The sequence below is a fragment of the Coregonus clupeaformis genome, unplaced genomic scaffold (assembly GCF_020615455.1).
Source record: "Coregonus clupeaformis isolate EN_2021a unplaced genomic scaffold, ASM2061545v1 scaf0018, whole genome shotgun sequence".
Taxonomy (NCBI): Eukaryota; Metazoa; Chordata; class Actinopteri; order Salmoniformes; family Salmonidae; genus Coregonus; species Coregonus clupeaformis.
This window is the reverse complement of record NW_025533473.1, coordinates 575,109-589,549: the sequence shown is the minus strand read 5'-3', so window position 1 is coordinate 589,549 and position 14,441 is coordinate 575,109. Positions and strand designations below refer to the sequence as shown.

Here is a 14,441-nt window from a genome sequence, read left to right as displayed (position 1 = left end):
CATGTAGTGTATGAATGCTACCTGAGGTTAGCAAGTTATTGATTTCATTAACCTTATTTCTTAGGCTGCATATATTAATATGGACTATTTTTTGCCCTTTCCTGGGTATCTTATTAGAGATAGACATAATATGGGAAACCACAAACAAAGCATGCCATCAATCAGGGTGCAGGGGTTAGGCTATGAACCCATCTGCTTGGTTCTCTCACCCCTTCCAGGCTTTTGGGTGGGAGGGCGGATAATGAGCCTGTCGTTACGGATGTGAGCAATGTCCCCACGCTCTCTGGCAGCTTTCATAGCTGGGATCAGTTTCAGAGTAGTCCTTGTTGAGGAAGATGTTGGTTCCTCAAGTTCTTGGCTCTCTCCATAACAGCCACCTTGTCCTTGTACCGCAGTACCTTTACCACTATCAACCTGGGTCTGTCACCTGGGCCAGATATAGGTTTTCCAATCCTATGGGCGCACTCCACCTCACTCTTCTTATGATCTATCTGCAGCTTTTCATCAATAATTTTTCTCACTTTCTCCTCAGACTCCGTCCAGGTCTTGTGTGGAGATTGGGATTCCACCCACAACAATGTTATTTTGCCTTGATTGTCCTTCTTGGTACTCCTTTTTGCCTGTCATTATTAACATCGATCATACAATCTTGTTGCAAATCCACACATGGCTTCCACCACCATTTAAATGTAAGCATCAGGTGTCTGTCTTACAGCCACATCCAGCCAAACATAGAGGATAAGCCATATGTAGCCGGAAAGTTAGTAGAAAGATAGCAGAACATTAGCACAACGTTAGCTGAAGATGATCAGTATTTACACGATAGGCTATACTCACTGAGGATGGGCCCAATCCTGTTAGCAGAGGGTTAGCAAAACATTAGCAGAATATTAGCAGAAGGTTAACACAACTAGCAGAACTTTAGCGGAACATTAGAAGAATGTGAACACAACTAGCAGAACATAAGCACAAGGTTAGCATAACATTATAGGAGAACATGAACAAAGATTAGCTGTAACACAAGAGGTTCTACTCACTGTGGATGGAGCCGATCTTGTTGCTCATAGCGTAGCGGATCAGCTGGTTGCCCGAGTCGTACATGACGAAGACCTGGTCGACGCTGAGCTGCTGGGTAGGCTGCACGGCCCTGACCGCCTCGTCATGGGGACAGCTCTGGTAGGTGATGGTCTGACGCCACTGGTAGGTCTTGGTCTGGACGCTGCCGTCCGGTAGGCTCACGGTGTAGTCGCGGTTGGAGGAGGAAGTGATCACTGAAGAAATGGAGTGTTACTACATTGAACATCCATATACAGTTGGTATCATAAGTATTCACCCCCTTGGCTTTTTTTCACAGTTTGTTGCGTTACAAAGTGGGATTTAAAAATATTTCATTTGGATGTGTTGTCATTGATCTAGACAAAATAGTCCATAATGTCAAAGTGAAAAGAAAATTCAACAAATGTTTTCAAATTAATACAAATTCTATAACTAGAATATAGTTGTTGCATAAGATTTCACCGTTTTTGTTTAGGCAAGCCTAAATTAGTTCAGGAGTCAAATTTGGCTTAACAAATCACATTGTGTGAAATAATACGGGTTGACATGAATATTTTACCCATACATACAATATCTGTAAGGTCCCACAGTCAAGTGTTGAATTTCAAGCACAGATTCAACTACAAAGACCAGAGAGCTTTTCCAAAGCCTTATAAAGAAGGGCTGTGATTGGTAGATGGGTAACAATCACAAATCAGTAATTGAATATCTCTTTAAGCATGATCTAGTTAATAATTATGCTGTGGATGATGTATTGAACCACCCAGACAGTCGTCCTTCTGAACTTAGCTGCAGGACAGGAAGGAAACTGCTCAGGGATTTCACCATGAGGCCATTGGTGATTTTAAAACCGTTACAGAGTTAAATGGCTGTGATGGGAGAAAACTGAGGATGGAGCAACAACATTGTAGTGACTCCACAATAATGACCTAAATGAAGAATAAACATTTGCAGAATATATACAGAATAGTCCAAAACATGCATCCTGCATGCAACCAGGCAAAAAAAACTACTGCAATAAAACCACACAAAGGAATAAACTTTTTGGCCTAAATGTTTGGGGCAAATCCAACACAACACATCACTGAGTATTTGCCTCCTTATTGTCAAGCATAGTGGTGGCTGCATCATGGTATGGGTATGCTTGAGGCAAAGACTGGAGTTTTTCAGGATAAATAGAAACGGGATGGAGCTAATCACAGGCAAAATCCTAGAGGAGACCAAATCTGCACTGGAGTTGCTTACCAAGTTACAGTTTTGACTTAAATCTGCTTGAAAATCTATGGCAAGACTTGAATATTTCTGTCGAGCCATGATCCCCAACACCTTGACAGAGCTTGAATAATTTTTAAAAGAATAATGGGCAAATATTGCAACAATCCAGGTGTGCAGAGCTCTTAGAGCATTTACCCAAGAAGACTCGCAGCTGTAATTGCTGCCAAAAGTGTTTCTAAGACTATGTGTCTCGTGAAAAGAATAGGATAGACTTCTATCTGGTCGCACGTAAGAGCACTTTGAGTAATAACAACATTGGGATGAATGCTGACCTTTCTTATGTGATTTGATGTACTACAAACTGTGACAGTGTCGAGTTCCAGGATTGGGGTCAATTCCATTTAAATTCAGGAGATCAAAATAATTTTAGTTTACTTCCTGAATTGACTCAATTGAAATGGAATTGACCCCAAGTCTGCATTCCAAGTTATATTGGTGTGGTCGTAACTTACGGTTGCTGCCATACTGGTAGATCTCCTTGTAGGGGTCGATCTGGACAGTGGAGCCGCGGGGGACCTCGGGGAGACGGCCCTCCAGATTGGTGCTCACCACCAGGTGGTCGTGCTCGTCGATGCCCTTGAACTCCTGCTTGATAGTCAGCCTCTCGTTGCCCGGTAAGAAGGTCACCTCGGCCTGCCTGGAGAACACGCCACCTGGAGGGGGAGCAGGGGGGTTGAGGGTATTTGTGTGCGTGTGCGTGTGTGAGCAGAGATGGGGGTGGGAGAAGGAAAGAGAGAGACAACTAAATCTCAGAGGTTCTCTTCAGCTCCTGAGCACAGATCTAGGATCATCTTACCTTGCCCAAAAGCTAACCTCAACCATTATGTGATGAAACACAAAACCTAGCCGTACCTAAGATCAGCATTTAGGGGCAACTCCATTCTGCATCCACACCCATACCCTTGAGTGTATCCTCCCACTTTCAGTTCTCCCTGGAGCCAAGAATATTACACATCAAAGGGGAACATTTTGAAGGAACTGAAGCCAGCTGGAAGCAATGACCTGGAGCAACATTTTGAGGCCGAAAAGCAGAAAAATTCACAGAAAACAGGAACACAGAACAAATTCCCCATAATTTTCCCCATTATCGTTCTACCAACAAATCATGTCCAAGTGGAAGACTAAAGTGGAGTTCAACTTGTTGAGGAGTGCCACTTGGCACAATTCACTCAGACTTCCACGTATACCACTCAAAAGCCCAGTAGAGCATCTACTTTCCCTGAGCAAAGAGATTGGCAGAGTCCAAATACCCTTACTTGCGTTCGAAATAGTAGACATTTTGGGTATGCAAATAAATACAGTTTGATAGTATGTACACTACAGGTCAAATGTTTTAGAACACCTACTCATTCAAGGGTTTTTCTTCATTTTTACTATTTTCTACATTGTAGAATAATAGTGAAGACATCAAAAATATCAAATAACACATATGGAATCATGTAGTAACCAAAAAAGTGTTAAACAAATCTAAATATATTAAATAGCCACCCTTTGCCTTGATGACAGCTTTGCACACTCTTGGTATTCTCTCAACCAGCTTCACCTGGAATGCTTTTCCAACAGTCTTGAAGGAGTTCCCACATATGCTTAGCACTTGTTGGCTGCTTTTCCTTCACTTTGCCGTCCGACTCATCCCAAACCATCTCAATTGAGTTGAGGTCAGGAGATTGTGGAGGGCAGGTAATCTGATGCAGCACTCCATCACTCTCCTTCTTGGTAAAATAGCCCTTACATAGCCTGGAGGTGTGTTGGGTCATTGTCCTGTTGAAAAACAAATGATAGTCCCACTAAGCCCAAACCAGATGGGATGGCATATCGCTGCAGAATGCTGTGGTAGCCATGCTGGTTAAGTGTGAATTCTAAATAAATAACGGACAGTGTCACCAGCAAAGCACCCCACACCATAACACCTCCTCCTCCATGCTTTATGGTGTGAAATACACATGCGGAGGTCATCCGTTCACCCACACCACGTCTCACAAAGACACCAAAAATCTCAAATTTGGACCCCAGACCAAAGGACACATTTCCACCGGTCTAATGTCCATTGCTCATGTTTCTTGGCCCAAGCAAGTCTCTTCTTATTATTGGTGTCCTTTGGTAGTGGTTTCTTTGCAGCAATTCGACCATGAAGGCCTGATTCACACAGTCTCCTCTGAACAGTTGATGTTGATATGTGTCTGTTACTTGAACTCTGTGAAGCATTTATTTGGGCTGCAATTTCTGAGGCTGGTAACTCTAATGAACGTATCCTCTGCAGCAGAGGAAACTCTTTGCTTATTTGAGTTGTTCTTGCCATAATATGTACTTGGTCTTTTACCAAATAGGGCTATCTTCTGTATACCCCCCTTACCTTGTCACAACACAACTGATTGGCTCAAACGCATTAAGAAGGAAATAAATTCCACAAACTCCAGGTGACTATCTCATGAAGCTGGTTGAGAGAATGCCAAGAGTGTGCAAAGCTGTTATCAAGGCAAAGGGTGGCTATTTGAATAATCTCAAATATAAATAATTCCTACAATGTAGAAAATAGTAAAAAATAAAGAAAAACTCTTGAATGAGTAGGTGTTCTAAATCTTTTGACCGGTAGTGTATGTGAAATGTCCAAAAAAAAGTATGCTTTAAATGCCAGGATGTCATACTCATTTCGGCTTTTAATCTAGTAGAATTCGCTGCACACTATTGAGGAATAGAATCGTCTTTCGAGACCAACGTGTGTTTGACAATAATAATAATAATAATAATAATAATATGCCATTTAGCAGACGCTTTTATCCAAAGCGACTTACAGTCATGCGTGCATAATTTATTTTTATTTTTTTGTGTATGGATGGTCCCGGGGATCGAACCCACTACCTTGGCGTTACATGCGCCGTGCTCTACAAGCTGAGGTACAGAGGACAACAGCTGATAATCAGCTGAGGGGACACGCTGTACCAAAATGAACGAATGGCGGGAATCAATGCAATTGTGCATTAGATTACACATTCTCAGTATGGATGAGCCTAGTATGCTGATATTTGTTGCTTACTGCATTCATTTTTGCTAAACAGTATGTTCTTAATAGTATGTAGTACTATTAATACACAGTATGCAGTTTAGGTAAGTAGTAGGCAAGCCAGATTTCGGACATGGCCTCTGACTATACAAAAAATATGTAATTCAAAGAGTGCAAATAAATCAAGCTAATTAAACTTAACTTGAAAAAATGTTGACCTAAGCAGCAATCCCACAGCGGTCATTCACACCTCAATCTTTGGAGGACATCTCATTAGACCACAGCAAACAAAGCCCCAAGCCCCAGGTGCCTTTGCTACAATGGAAGGAGCAGTAAAACCAAATGCAACCCAATACACATGAGAAAAGCCAAATGTATTCAAATCAACTGCTGCCTTTTTAATGACACTATGGCACTTTCTCAACTGTTTTTCCTTGATTCCTTGATGATTCGTCGCCTCTTTCTCCAAAAGCATTTTAGCAGAAGATCCCTTCTCATGGACATTCTCGGGGGCAAGGAAGTCTTGAGAAAGACGCTATGAATCAAGGAAGCGAGGAATCACTTTTGTGATTCACCCAATGTCAGCTCTTACCTTAAAATAACTCTTAATGACACAACAATGTGCAAGACAATCGGCGACCAGCTCTTACCGATGACGCTGAAGCCGTTCTCGTAGCCGGGCTGCTCCAGAGCGAAGGCCCAGCCGATGACCCCTCCCAGGGAAGAGAGGGGCTGCAGGGAGGGTCCCAGGCCGGCCGGGATGGTGCTGATGGCCACGTAGGCGCGGCCATCATTGGCCACCACGTACGAGTGCAGGTCGTTGTTGGAAAACTCCAGCGGCGAGGGCGAGTTGCCCACGAACACCCGGCCGTTCACTTTGCCGTTCATCCGCTGGGGCTTACCTGCGTGTGGAATGTGAGGAAATGAACTTAATTTAATTAGATTTTAATTAATGTAACTTCAAATGTAACTGATGTGTGACTGTGTGTCAAGCATTATCAGGTTTTCAATTTCTTTATAAAATATGGAATCATTCTAAAACTTTATTTCATATATTTCATTAATGAATGTAGCAAGCTAACCCTAATTACACAAATACTGTATGTATTTGGGGTATGAGGTTACTCCTACCTTCAGCCACACAATCCTTGCCATTGCCATAGAAACCAGGCCTACAGTGGCAGCAGTAGCCATTGGTGTAGTCCTTACAGTCGGCGAAGGACGAGCACTTCTGCCTGTTATTGGTGCATGTTTCAGAATTGTACGCAAACACTGCCGAAAAAGAAGACAAAACCACATTCTTAGAAAAAATACAATTTTAGAAAAAAAGGTGCTATCTATAACCTAAAAGGGTTATCTGGCTGTCCCCATAGGAGAACCCTTTGAAGAACCCTACATGAAACCCAAAAGGGTTCTACCTGGAACCAAAAAGGGTTCTAACTAGAATCAAAAAGGATTATTCTATGGGGACAGTCAAAGAATCCTTTTGGAACCCTTTTTTTCTAAGAGTGTAATTTCATTGGAGCTCTTGTTTGCTACAAAATACTTTAGCAGGCCAGTTAAACAAAGCAGCATGGCTCAAAACAAAGAAGCTCAAAACAAAGCAGCACGCCTTGCCCTAACTGCACACACAGAACTAACATCAACAACATGCATGATAGTCTTTCATGGTTGAGGAGAAATTGATAACTTCTGCTCTAGTCTTTTTAAGAAACGTGTTTGTTGAAAATGCCTAACCACTTGTATAATCTATTTGCACACTTCAAAACAGACATACAAACCCCACCAGACACACCACTATGGGTTTCTTCACGGTACCCAAACCAAAAACAGATTTAATGCATCGCTCAGTTATGTATAGAGCCACGTCATCGTGGAATGCTCTGCCTCCAGAGGTTACTCAGGCAAAAAGCAAGTTTAGCTTTAAAAAACGGATAAAAAAAACATATTTTATCACAGCGCCTCTCCTCTTTCTGAAGATCTAATTTAACTGTATATAAGAATATGAATATGTATCTATGAATAGTGTGTAAATAGTATTTTTGTTGTCTCTTGGTGTCTTTCCTATATATAACTTTTTTTATTTTTTTGAATTGAATATAATATCTTATGTTGTTCTTGTCTATAACTGTTCGGTACTTTGTCATGTATTTGGACGTTTTATGTGGACCCCAGGAAGAGTAGCTGCTGCATGTGCAGTAGCTAATGCAGATCCTTATAAACTAAACTAAACCAATGTTTCTCTCATGGCAATCTTGACTAGAATTCTATTTCCGTCCACAATTTTCAGACACAGATTCAATTGTTGTTGTTTCTTTCATGGCTTACCATCAACATCAAGGTCATCATCTTCGTCCACGACCACCACCTGTGGGGTTTGGGGCTGGTAGCGGGGTGGCTGCGGCTGGGCCGGCTGGACAGGCTCAGGGTATCTGGGCTGGACCGGCTCAGGGTATCTGGGCTGGACCGTCTCAGGGTATCTGGACTGAGGCGGCTCAGGGACAACAGGGTATCTGGGCTGGTACTGGACCGTGTGGACAGTTGGGGGCAGCTCCGGCTCAGGTGTCTCCTCTTCCTCCTCGCGCTCATAGGGAGGGAATTCAATCTCCTGTTGTTCTCCAGTGTTTCTGGGTGGAAACTCTGGCACCGGCTCCACCTGCCCACCTGCCACGCCCTCCTCCGGGGATAGGTTGGTGACCTGGCCTGGGGTGATGGAGGAGAAGAACGGGGAGGTGCCGATCTCGTACACCCACACACCACGCCTACCTGAGTTGGTCTCCCTAGCGGAAGACAGAATGGATCATTAGGAGACCTACCTCTATGAAGAAGCTTTATGCATATGTCAGGTTATATGTAATCATTACATAATTATCATAATGCAATGTAACTATGCAAATACAAGGTCAAAACATAATGACAGAAGCATAACCAAGTTTTCTATGAACATCACTTAGTAAGCCTATGTAAAAAACTTGCAGCATCTGGAAGCGCACTATAGAAATCCAATCAATCAACCAACCCAACCAACCCACCCACCAACCAATCAACTTACTCAGAGAGCTGTCTGACGGACGCCTCGTCGTCGGTAGTGATGCGGTAGTAGGACCCCTGGCTGCTGCCCCAGCTGAACCAGGCCTGGACCAGGCCCTGGCTGAAACCGGCGTGGACTGGCTCGCTCTGGCCCGCCACAGACGTGGAGATGTACTGCAGCCCCTCCCTGGGGTAGAACAAGATGGCGTAGGAGGCGGACGCCATGGACGCCACCACCAGCTGGAACGTGTTTCTCTACATTGTAGAAAGAAAAAATAGAAGAGGGAAACTCTTACTTCTTTAGTGCACTACCTTTGGCCTTGAGTTTGGCTTGGTAGAGTGAACTGAATATAGAACAAAACAATCTATGTAGCCCACCACAAAAACTGCAAACAGGTAACACAGTTGGAAGGACTATGTAACCATGAGTAACATCACTAATTATACTGTATCTGCATACCTGTAACTACATTGTAAAATGTATGGGTTTTAGGCAACTTCATATTAGGTGGATAGAAAAGATGGTGTAAAATTATAATTTCAACTGCTATCCATATCAATGTGGCATTAAAACAAGTTTATCAACAGTTCAATATATCCAATGACATTTTTTAAAAGACTTGTATCAAAATGAAAATGACCCCTATCTAGGCCAAGCTATGAGGGTCCTCCATACCTTTCTGTCCAGCCCATCTCCTCGACCAGGCGCGCCGTGGGCCGCCACGTTCTCCCATGTGATGATTAAGGCGTGGGTGGGCTCGATCTCGTCGTCCTGAGGGAATGCCTGGCTGATGTGGTCAATGGTCCGGAGAAGCACAGAAGGCCTGCTGTCCTGTCGGTAGTACACCTTCCCCACTCCGTCGCTGTTGTCCAGATCTCCGAGGAAAGCCGCTATCATTCCGAAGCTGGCAGGCATCTTTCCCAGGTACTCAGACTCAACCTTAGGTTCTTCTACTGCCAGAAAGCCATTGGTGTTGATCTGGGATTGGAATATCACAAACTTGATATCATCAGCAAAGACATGGATGATCATTTACAGCCTACAGTTCAAATAGCTTTTTGGATAATTATGTTTTTGAACCACAATGTGGTTGATGTCACAATTGTCAATGTCCATGATACAATCAGAGATCCTGTCACTTTTTACCCAACAGCTGCTGTGAATGACCGGCTGACAGCATGGCATTTGTGGGGTTCAGAAATGTAATTTTATCATGATGACTTCAACTAGAATTGAAATCTTAGGAATTTTGACAACGGTAAGCGATTGTAGCTTTGAAAACATGCTCAAGAGAACCCTCTCCTGCTGCAAACTCGGTTAAGTAAATATCCGGTTTTACAGCACGGTCAGGGTCCTCGCGAAAATAGTTGCCCAATAAATCTTAACATGCCATGACCCCTCCTTCACATAAGTTAAGGCTTCCTCCCCTCCCCCCAGGGAAAATGGGATATCTCTCTCCCCCTATTGTGAAAGATGTCTGAGGTTCCCCCTACTGATCTAGGATCAGTTTATCCTAGAGCAGACCTTATACATGTGATATGGTTCTCCTACTGATCTAGGAACAGTTCAACCTTGACAAGGCCTGAATGCCTTATTTATACACTACATGACCAAAAGTATGTGGACACCTGCTCGTCGAACATCTCATTCCAAAATCATGGGCATTAATATGGAGTTGGTCCGCCCTTTGCTGCTATAACAGCCTCCACTCTTCTGGGAAGGCTTTCCACTAGATGTTGGAACATTGCTGTGGGGATTTGCTTCCAGTCAGCCACAAGAGCATTAGTGAGGTCGGGCACTGATGTTGGGCGAATAGGCCTGGCTCACAGTCGGCGTTCCAATTCATCCCAAAGGTGTTAAATGGGGTTGAGGTCAGGGCTCTGTGCAGACCAGTCAAGTTCTTCCACGCCGATCTCGACAACCATTTCTGTATGGACCTCGCATTGTGCATAGGGCATTGTCATGCTGAAACAGGAAAGGGCCTTCCCCAAACTGTTGCCACAAAGTTGGAAGCACAGAATCATTTAGAAAGTCATTGTATGCTGTAGTTTTAAGATTTCCATTCACTGCATTCCATAGATTAGGCACAAATTAATTTATTTCAATTGACTGATTTCCTTAAATTAACTGTAACTTAGTGAAATCTTTGAAATTGTTGCATGTTGCATTTATATTTTTGTTCAGTGTAGTTACCTGTCCACATTTCTTATCAGTAACATAACTTTTGGATTACCCAAACTCAGTAATGTAATGTGATTACTTTCAGTTACTTTTAGATTACTTTCCCCTTAAGAGGCGCAGGTTAGTAGTTGGCACAGCTACAAACCCTTACCAAAAAAAAACAGGCTTCCGGCAAACATTTGTGGCAAACCTTTGGCCAATTTGTCACAAATTTGCGGCAAGCTCAGATTTGAGTTTTTTGGCAAACTGTTCCGGTAAATTTTCCTAGCCCAAACCATGAAAAACAGCCCCAGACCATTATTCCACCTCCACCAAACTTTACAGTTGGCACTATGCATTCCGGCAGGTAGCGTTCTCCTGGCATCCGCCAAACCCAGATTTGTCCATTTAATTGCCAGATGGTGAAGCGTGATTCATCACTCCAGAGAACGCGTTTCTATTGCTCCAGAGTCCAACGGCGGCAAGCTTTACACCACTCCAGCCGACGCATGGCATTGCGCACGGTGATCTTAGGCTTGTGTGTGGCTGCTCAGCCATTGAAACCCATTTTTGTACTGACGTTGCTTCCAGAGGCATTTTGGAACGATTTTTACATGCTACACGCTTCATTTTTTTTTTTTTTTTTTTTGTCATTTAGCAGACGCTCTTATCCAGAGCGACTTACAGGAGCAATTAGGGTTAAGTGCCTTGCTCAAGGGCACATCGACAGATTTTTCACCTAGTCAGCTCGGGGATTAGAACCAGCGACCTTTCGGTTACTGGCACAACGCTCTTACCCACTAAGCTACCTGCCACCCATCACTCGGCGGTCCTGTTCAGTGAGCTTGTGTGGTCTATCACTGCGCGGCTGAGCCGTTGTTGCTCCTAGACGTTTCCGCTTCACAATAACAGCACTTACAGTTGACCGTGGCAGCTCTAGCAGGGCAGAAATTTGATGTATTGACTTGTTGGAAAGGTGGCATCCTATGACGGTTCCACATTGAAAGTCACTGAGCTCTTCAGTAAGGCCATTCTACTGCCAATGTTTATCTATGGAAATGTCATGGCTATGTGCTCAATTTTATACACCTGTCAGCAACAGGTGTGGCTGAAATAGCCGAATCTACTCATTTGAAGGGGTGTCCACATACTTTTGTATATATAGTGTAGTCAAAACGTAATAAAGAACAGAGAAGAAAAACTGGTCTAAGGTCAATGCTTGGGAACTTCATCCTATACTGTGAATGGATATGGATATATATACACAGTGCATTCGCAAAGTATTCAGACCCCTTGACTTTTTCCACATTTTGTTACATTACAGCCTTATTCTAAAATTGATTAAATAGTTTTTTCCCCTCATCAATCTACACACAATACCCCACAACGACAAAGCAAAAACTGTTATAAATGTTTTGTGTGCAAATGTATTAAAAATCTAAAACTGAAATATTACATTTATATAAGAATTTAGACCCTTTAATTAGTACTTTGTTGAAACACCTTTGTCAGCGATTACAGCCTCGAGTCTTGGGTATGACGCTACAAGCTTGGCACACCTGTATTTGGGGAGTTTCTCCCATTCTTCTCTGCAGATCCTCTCAAGCTCTGTCAGGTTGGATGGGGAGCGTCGCTGCACAGCTATTTTCAGGTATCTCCAGAAATGTTCGATCGGGTTCAAGTCCGAGCTCTGGCTGGGCCACTCAAGGACATTCAGAGACCTGTCCCGAAGCCACTCCTGCATTGTCTTGGCTGTGTGCTTAGTGTCGTTGTCCTGTTGGAAGGTGAACCTCCACTCCTGTTCAGAGGTCCTGAGCGCTCTGGAACAGGTTTTCATCAAGGATCTCTCTGTACTTTGCTCCGTTTATCTTTCCCTCAATCCTGACTAGTCTCCCAGTCGCTGTCGCTGAAAAACATCCCCACAGCATGATGCTGCCACCACCATGCTTCACAGTAGGGATGGTGCCAGGTTTCCTCCAGACGTGACGCTTGGCATTCAGGCCAAAGAGTTCAAACTTGGTTTAATCAGACCAGAGAATCTTGTTTCTCATGGTCTGAGAGTCCTTTATGTGCCTTTTGGCAAACTCCAAGCGGGCTGTCATGTGCCTTTTCTGAGCAGTGGCTTTTGTCTGGCCACTTTACCATAAAGCCCTGATTGATGGAGTGCTGCAGAGATGGTTGTCCTTCTGGAAGGTTCTCCCATCTCCACAGAGGAACTCTGGAGCACTGTCAGAGTGACCATCGGGTTCTTGGTCACCTCCCTGAGCAAGGCCCTTCTTCCCCGATTGCTCAGTTACAACCCCTGAAGGTCACAAACTGTACTATAGTGTCGTGTTTCACGGCTCTCAGTCAAGGCTTATCTTGAAGACAGGTCAGTTAGAATAATTACTCCCAGCTAAAAGTTAAGCTCTTTTTAGTGAACCAGTAAATCTCAACGTTTATGCAGGTTAAAGGAGAAGTTTGCTTCTTTACAACCAAATCTCTTGTTTTTGAGAAACTTAGCCCAACCAGCGATTCACTTCCTCATCCTCGTTGTGCAGTATGGGGGCTCTGTAAAAACATGAACTATTTGGGTGTTGTTGGAGCCTTTGTTCATGTTTTTACAGAGCCCCCATACTGCACAACGAGGATGAGGAAGTGAATCGCTGGTTGGGCTAAGTTTCTCAAAAACAAGAGATTTGGTTGTAAAGAAGCACTTAGCCCAACCAGCGATTCACTTCCTCATCCTCGTTGTGCAGTATGGGGGCTCTGTAAAAACATGAACAAAGGCTCCAACAACACCCAAATAGTTCATGTTTTTTCAGAGCCCCCGTACTGCACAATGAGGAACTCAATCGCTGTTTGGGGGAAGTTTTTAAGAAAGTGTCTGTACCCTTCCAAAACATGCCATTTACATCAGAAAATTAAACTTTTATTGTAAAAAAGCTACATTCTCCTTTAACTCGTTAACCTGCTCAACCTACTTTAATTAAATATCCCCCACACTGAGTAGCTCTCTCTTCAAAACTATGCACAAGAATGAAAACAACAACAATGTATGTTAAAACTCAAGCTATAACGCTCTTATCAAGAGCGACTTACAGGAGCAATTAGGGTTAAGTGCCTTGCTTAAGGGCACATCGACAGATTTTTTACCTAGTCGGCTCGGGGATTAGAACCAGCGACCTTTCGGTTACTGGCACAACGCTTACCCACTAAGCTACCTGCCGCCCGTATAATTGCCTCATCAACACAGGCTCAACACTATACACGTCAGCTACCACAGTGACTGAAATGACAGCAACACTTAACAAAGAGCTGCAGTTAGTTTCAGAATAGGTAGCAAGGAATAAGTTAGTCCTAAATATTTCAAAAACTAAAAGCATTGTATTTGGGACAAATCATTTACTAAACCTCAACTAAATCTTGTAATGAATAATGGAAATTGGGCAAGTTGAGGAGACTAAATTGCTTAAAGTAACCCTGGATTGTAAACTGTCATGGTAAAAACATATTGATACAACAGTAGCTAGGAAGGGGAGGCAACAGCTAATGGGGATCCATGATAAATACAAATACAGTAGGTGAACTTGACACTGTGGACAGACCTAGCTGAAATAAAAACACCCAATTAAGGCAGTGTCTCCCACCCATTGTCTGCAAAGTCTGCAAAAACACTACAGTGAATACTGTAGTACTTCTTGTAGTATACTGTAGTATTTACAGTTAACTATAGTATAAATACTGTAGTAAAAAACCTGTAGTATATACTATAGTAATTATTAATGTAGTGTTTTTGCGGATTGTAGTATACTGTAGTATTTACTGTAGTGTTTTTGCGGACTGTACTATACTGTAGTATTTACTGTAGTGTTTTTGCAGACTGTAGTATTTACTGTAGTGTTTTTGCGGAAATTACTGTAGTACAGTGCCTTCAGA

At 43.1% G+C, this 14,441-nt stretch overlaps 1 protein-coding gene across 1 annotated transcript in view; it reads right to left on the bottom strand.

The window, feature by feature from the left end:
• LOC121572672 (nidogen-1-like) overlaps positions 1 to 14,441 on the bottom strand; it is a 50,516-nt gene that overhangs the window by 25,453 nt on the left and 10,622 nt on the right. Inside the window, exons 2-8 of the mRNA XM_045212505.1 lie at positions 9,039 to 9,341; positions 8,385 to 8,617; positions 7,661 to 8,112; positions 6,464 to 6,604; positions 5,983 to 6,234; positions 2,784 to 2,984; positions 1,038 to 1,271 (exon numbers count right to left, since the gene is read on the bottom strand). Coding sequence (XP_045068440.1) covers positions 1,038 to 1,271; positions 2,784 to 2,984; positions 5,983 to 6,234; positions 6,464 to 6,604; positions 7,661 to 8,112; positions 8,385 to 8,617; positions 9,039 to 9,341 — 1,816 coding nt within the window. The remainder of the gene's footprint in view (positions 1 to 1,037; positions 1,272 to 2,783; positions 2,985 to 5,982; positions 6,235 to 6,463; positions 6,605 to 7,660; positions 8,113 to 8,384; positions 8,618 to 9,038; positions 9,342 to 14,441) is intronic.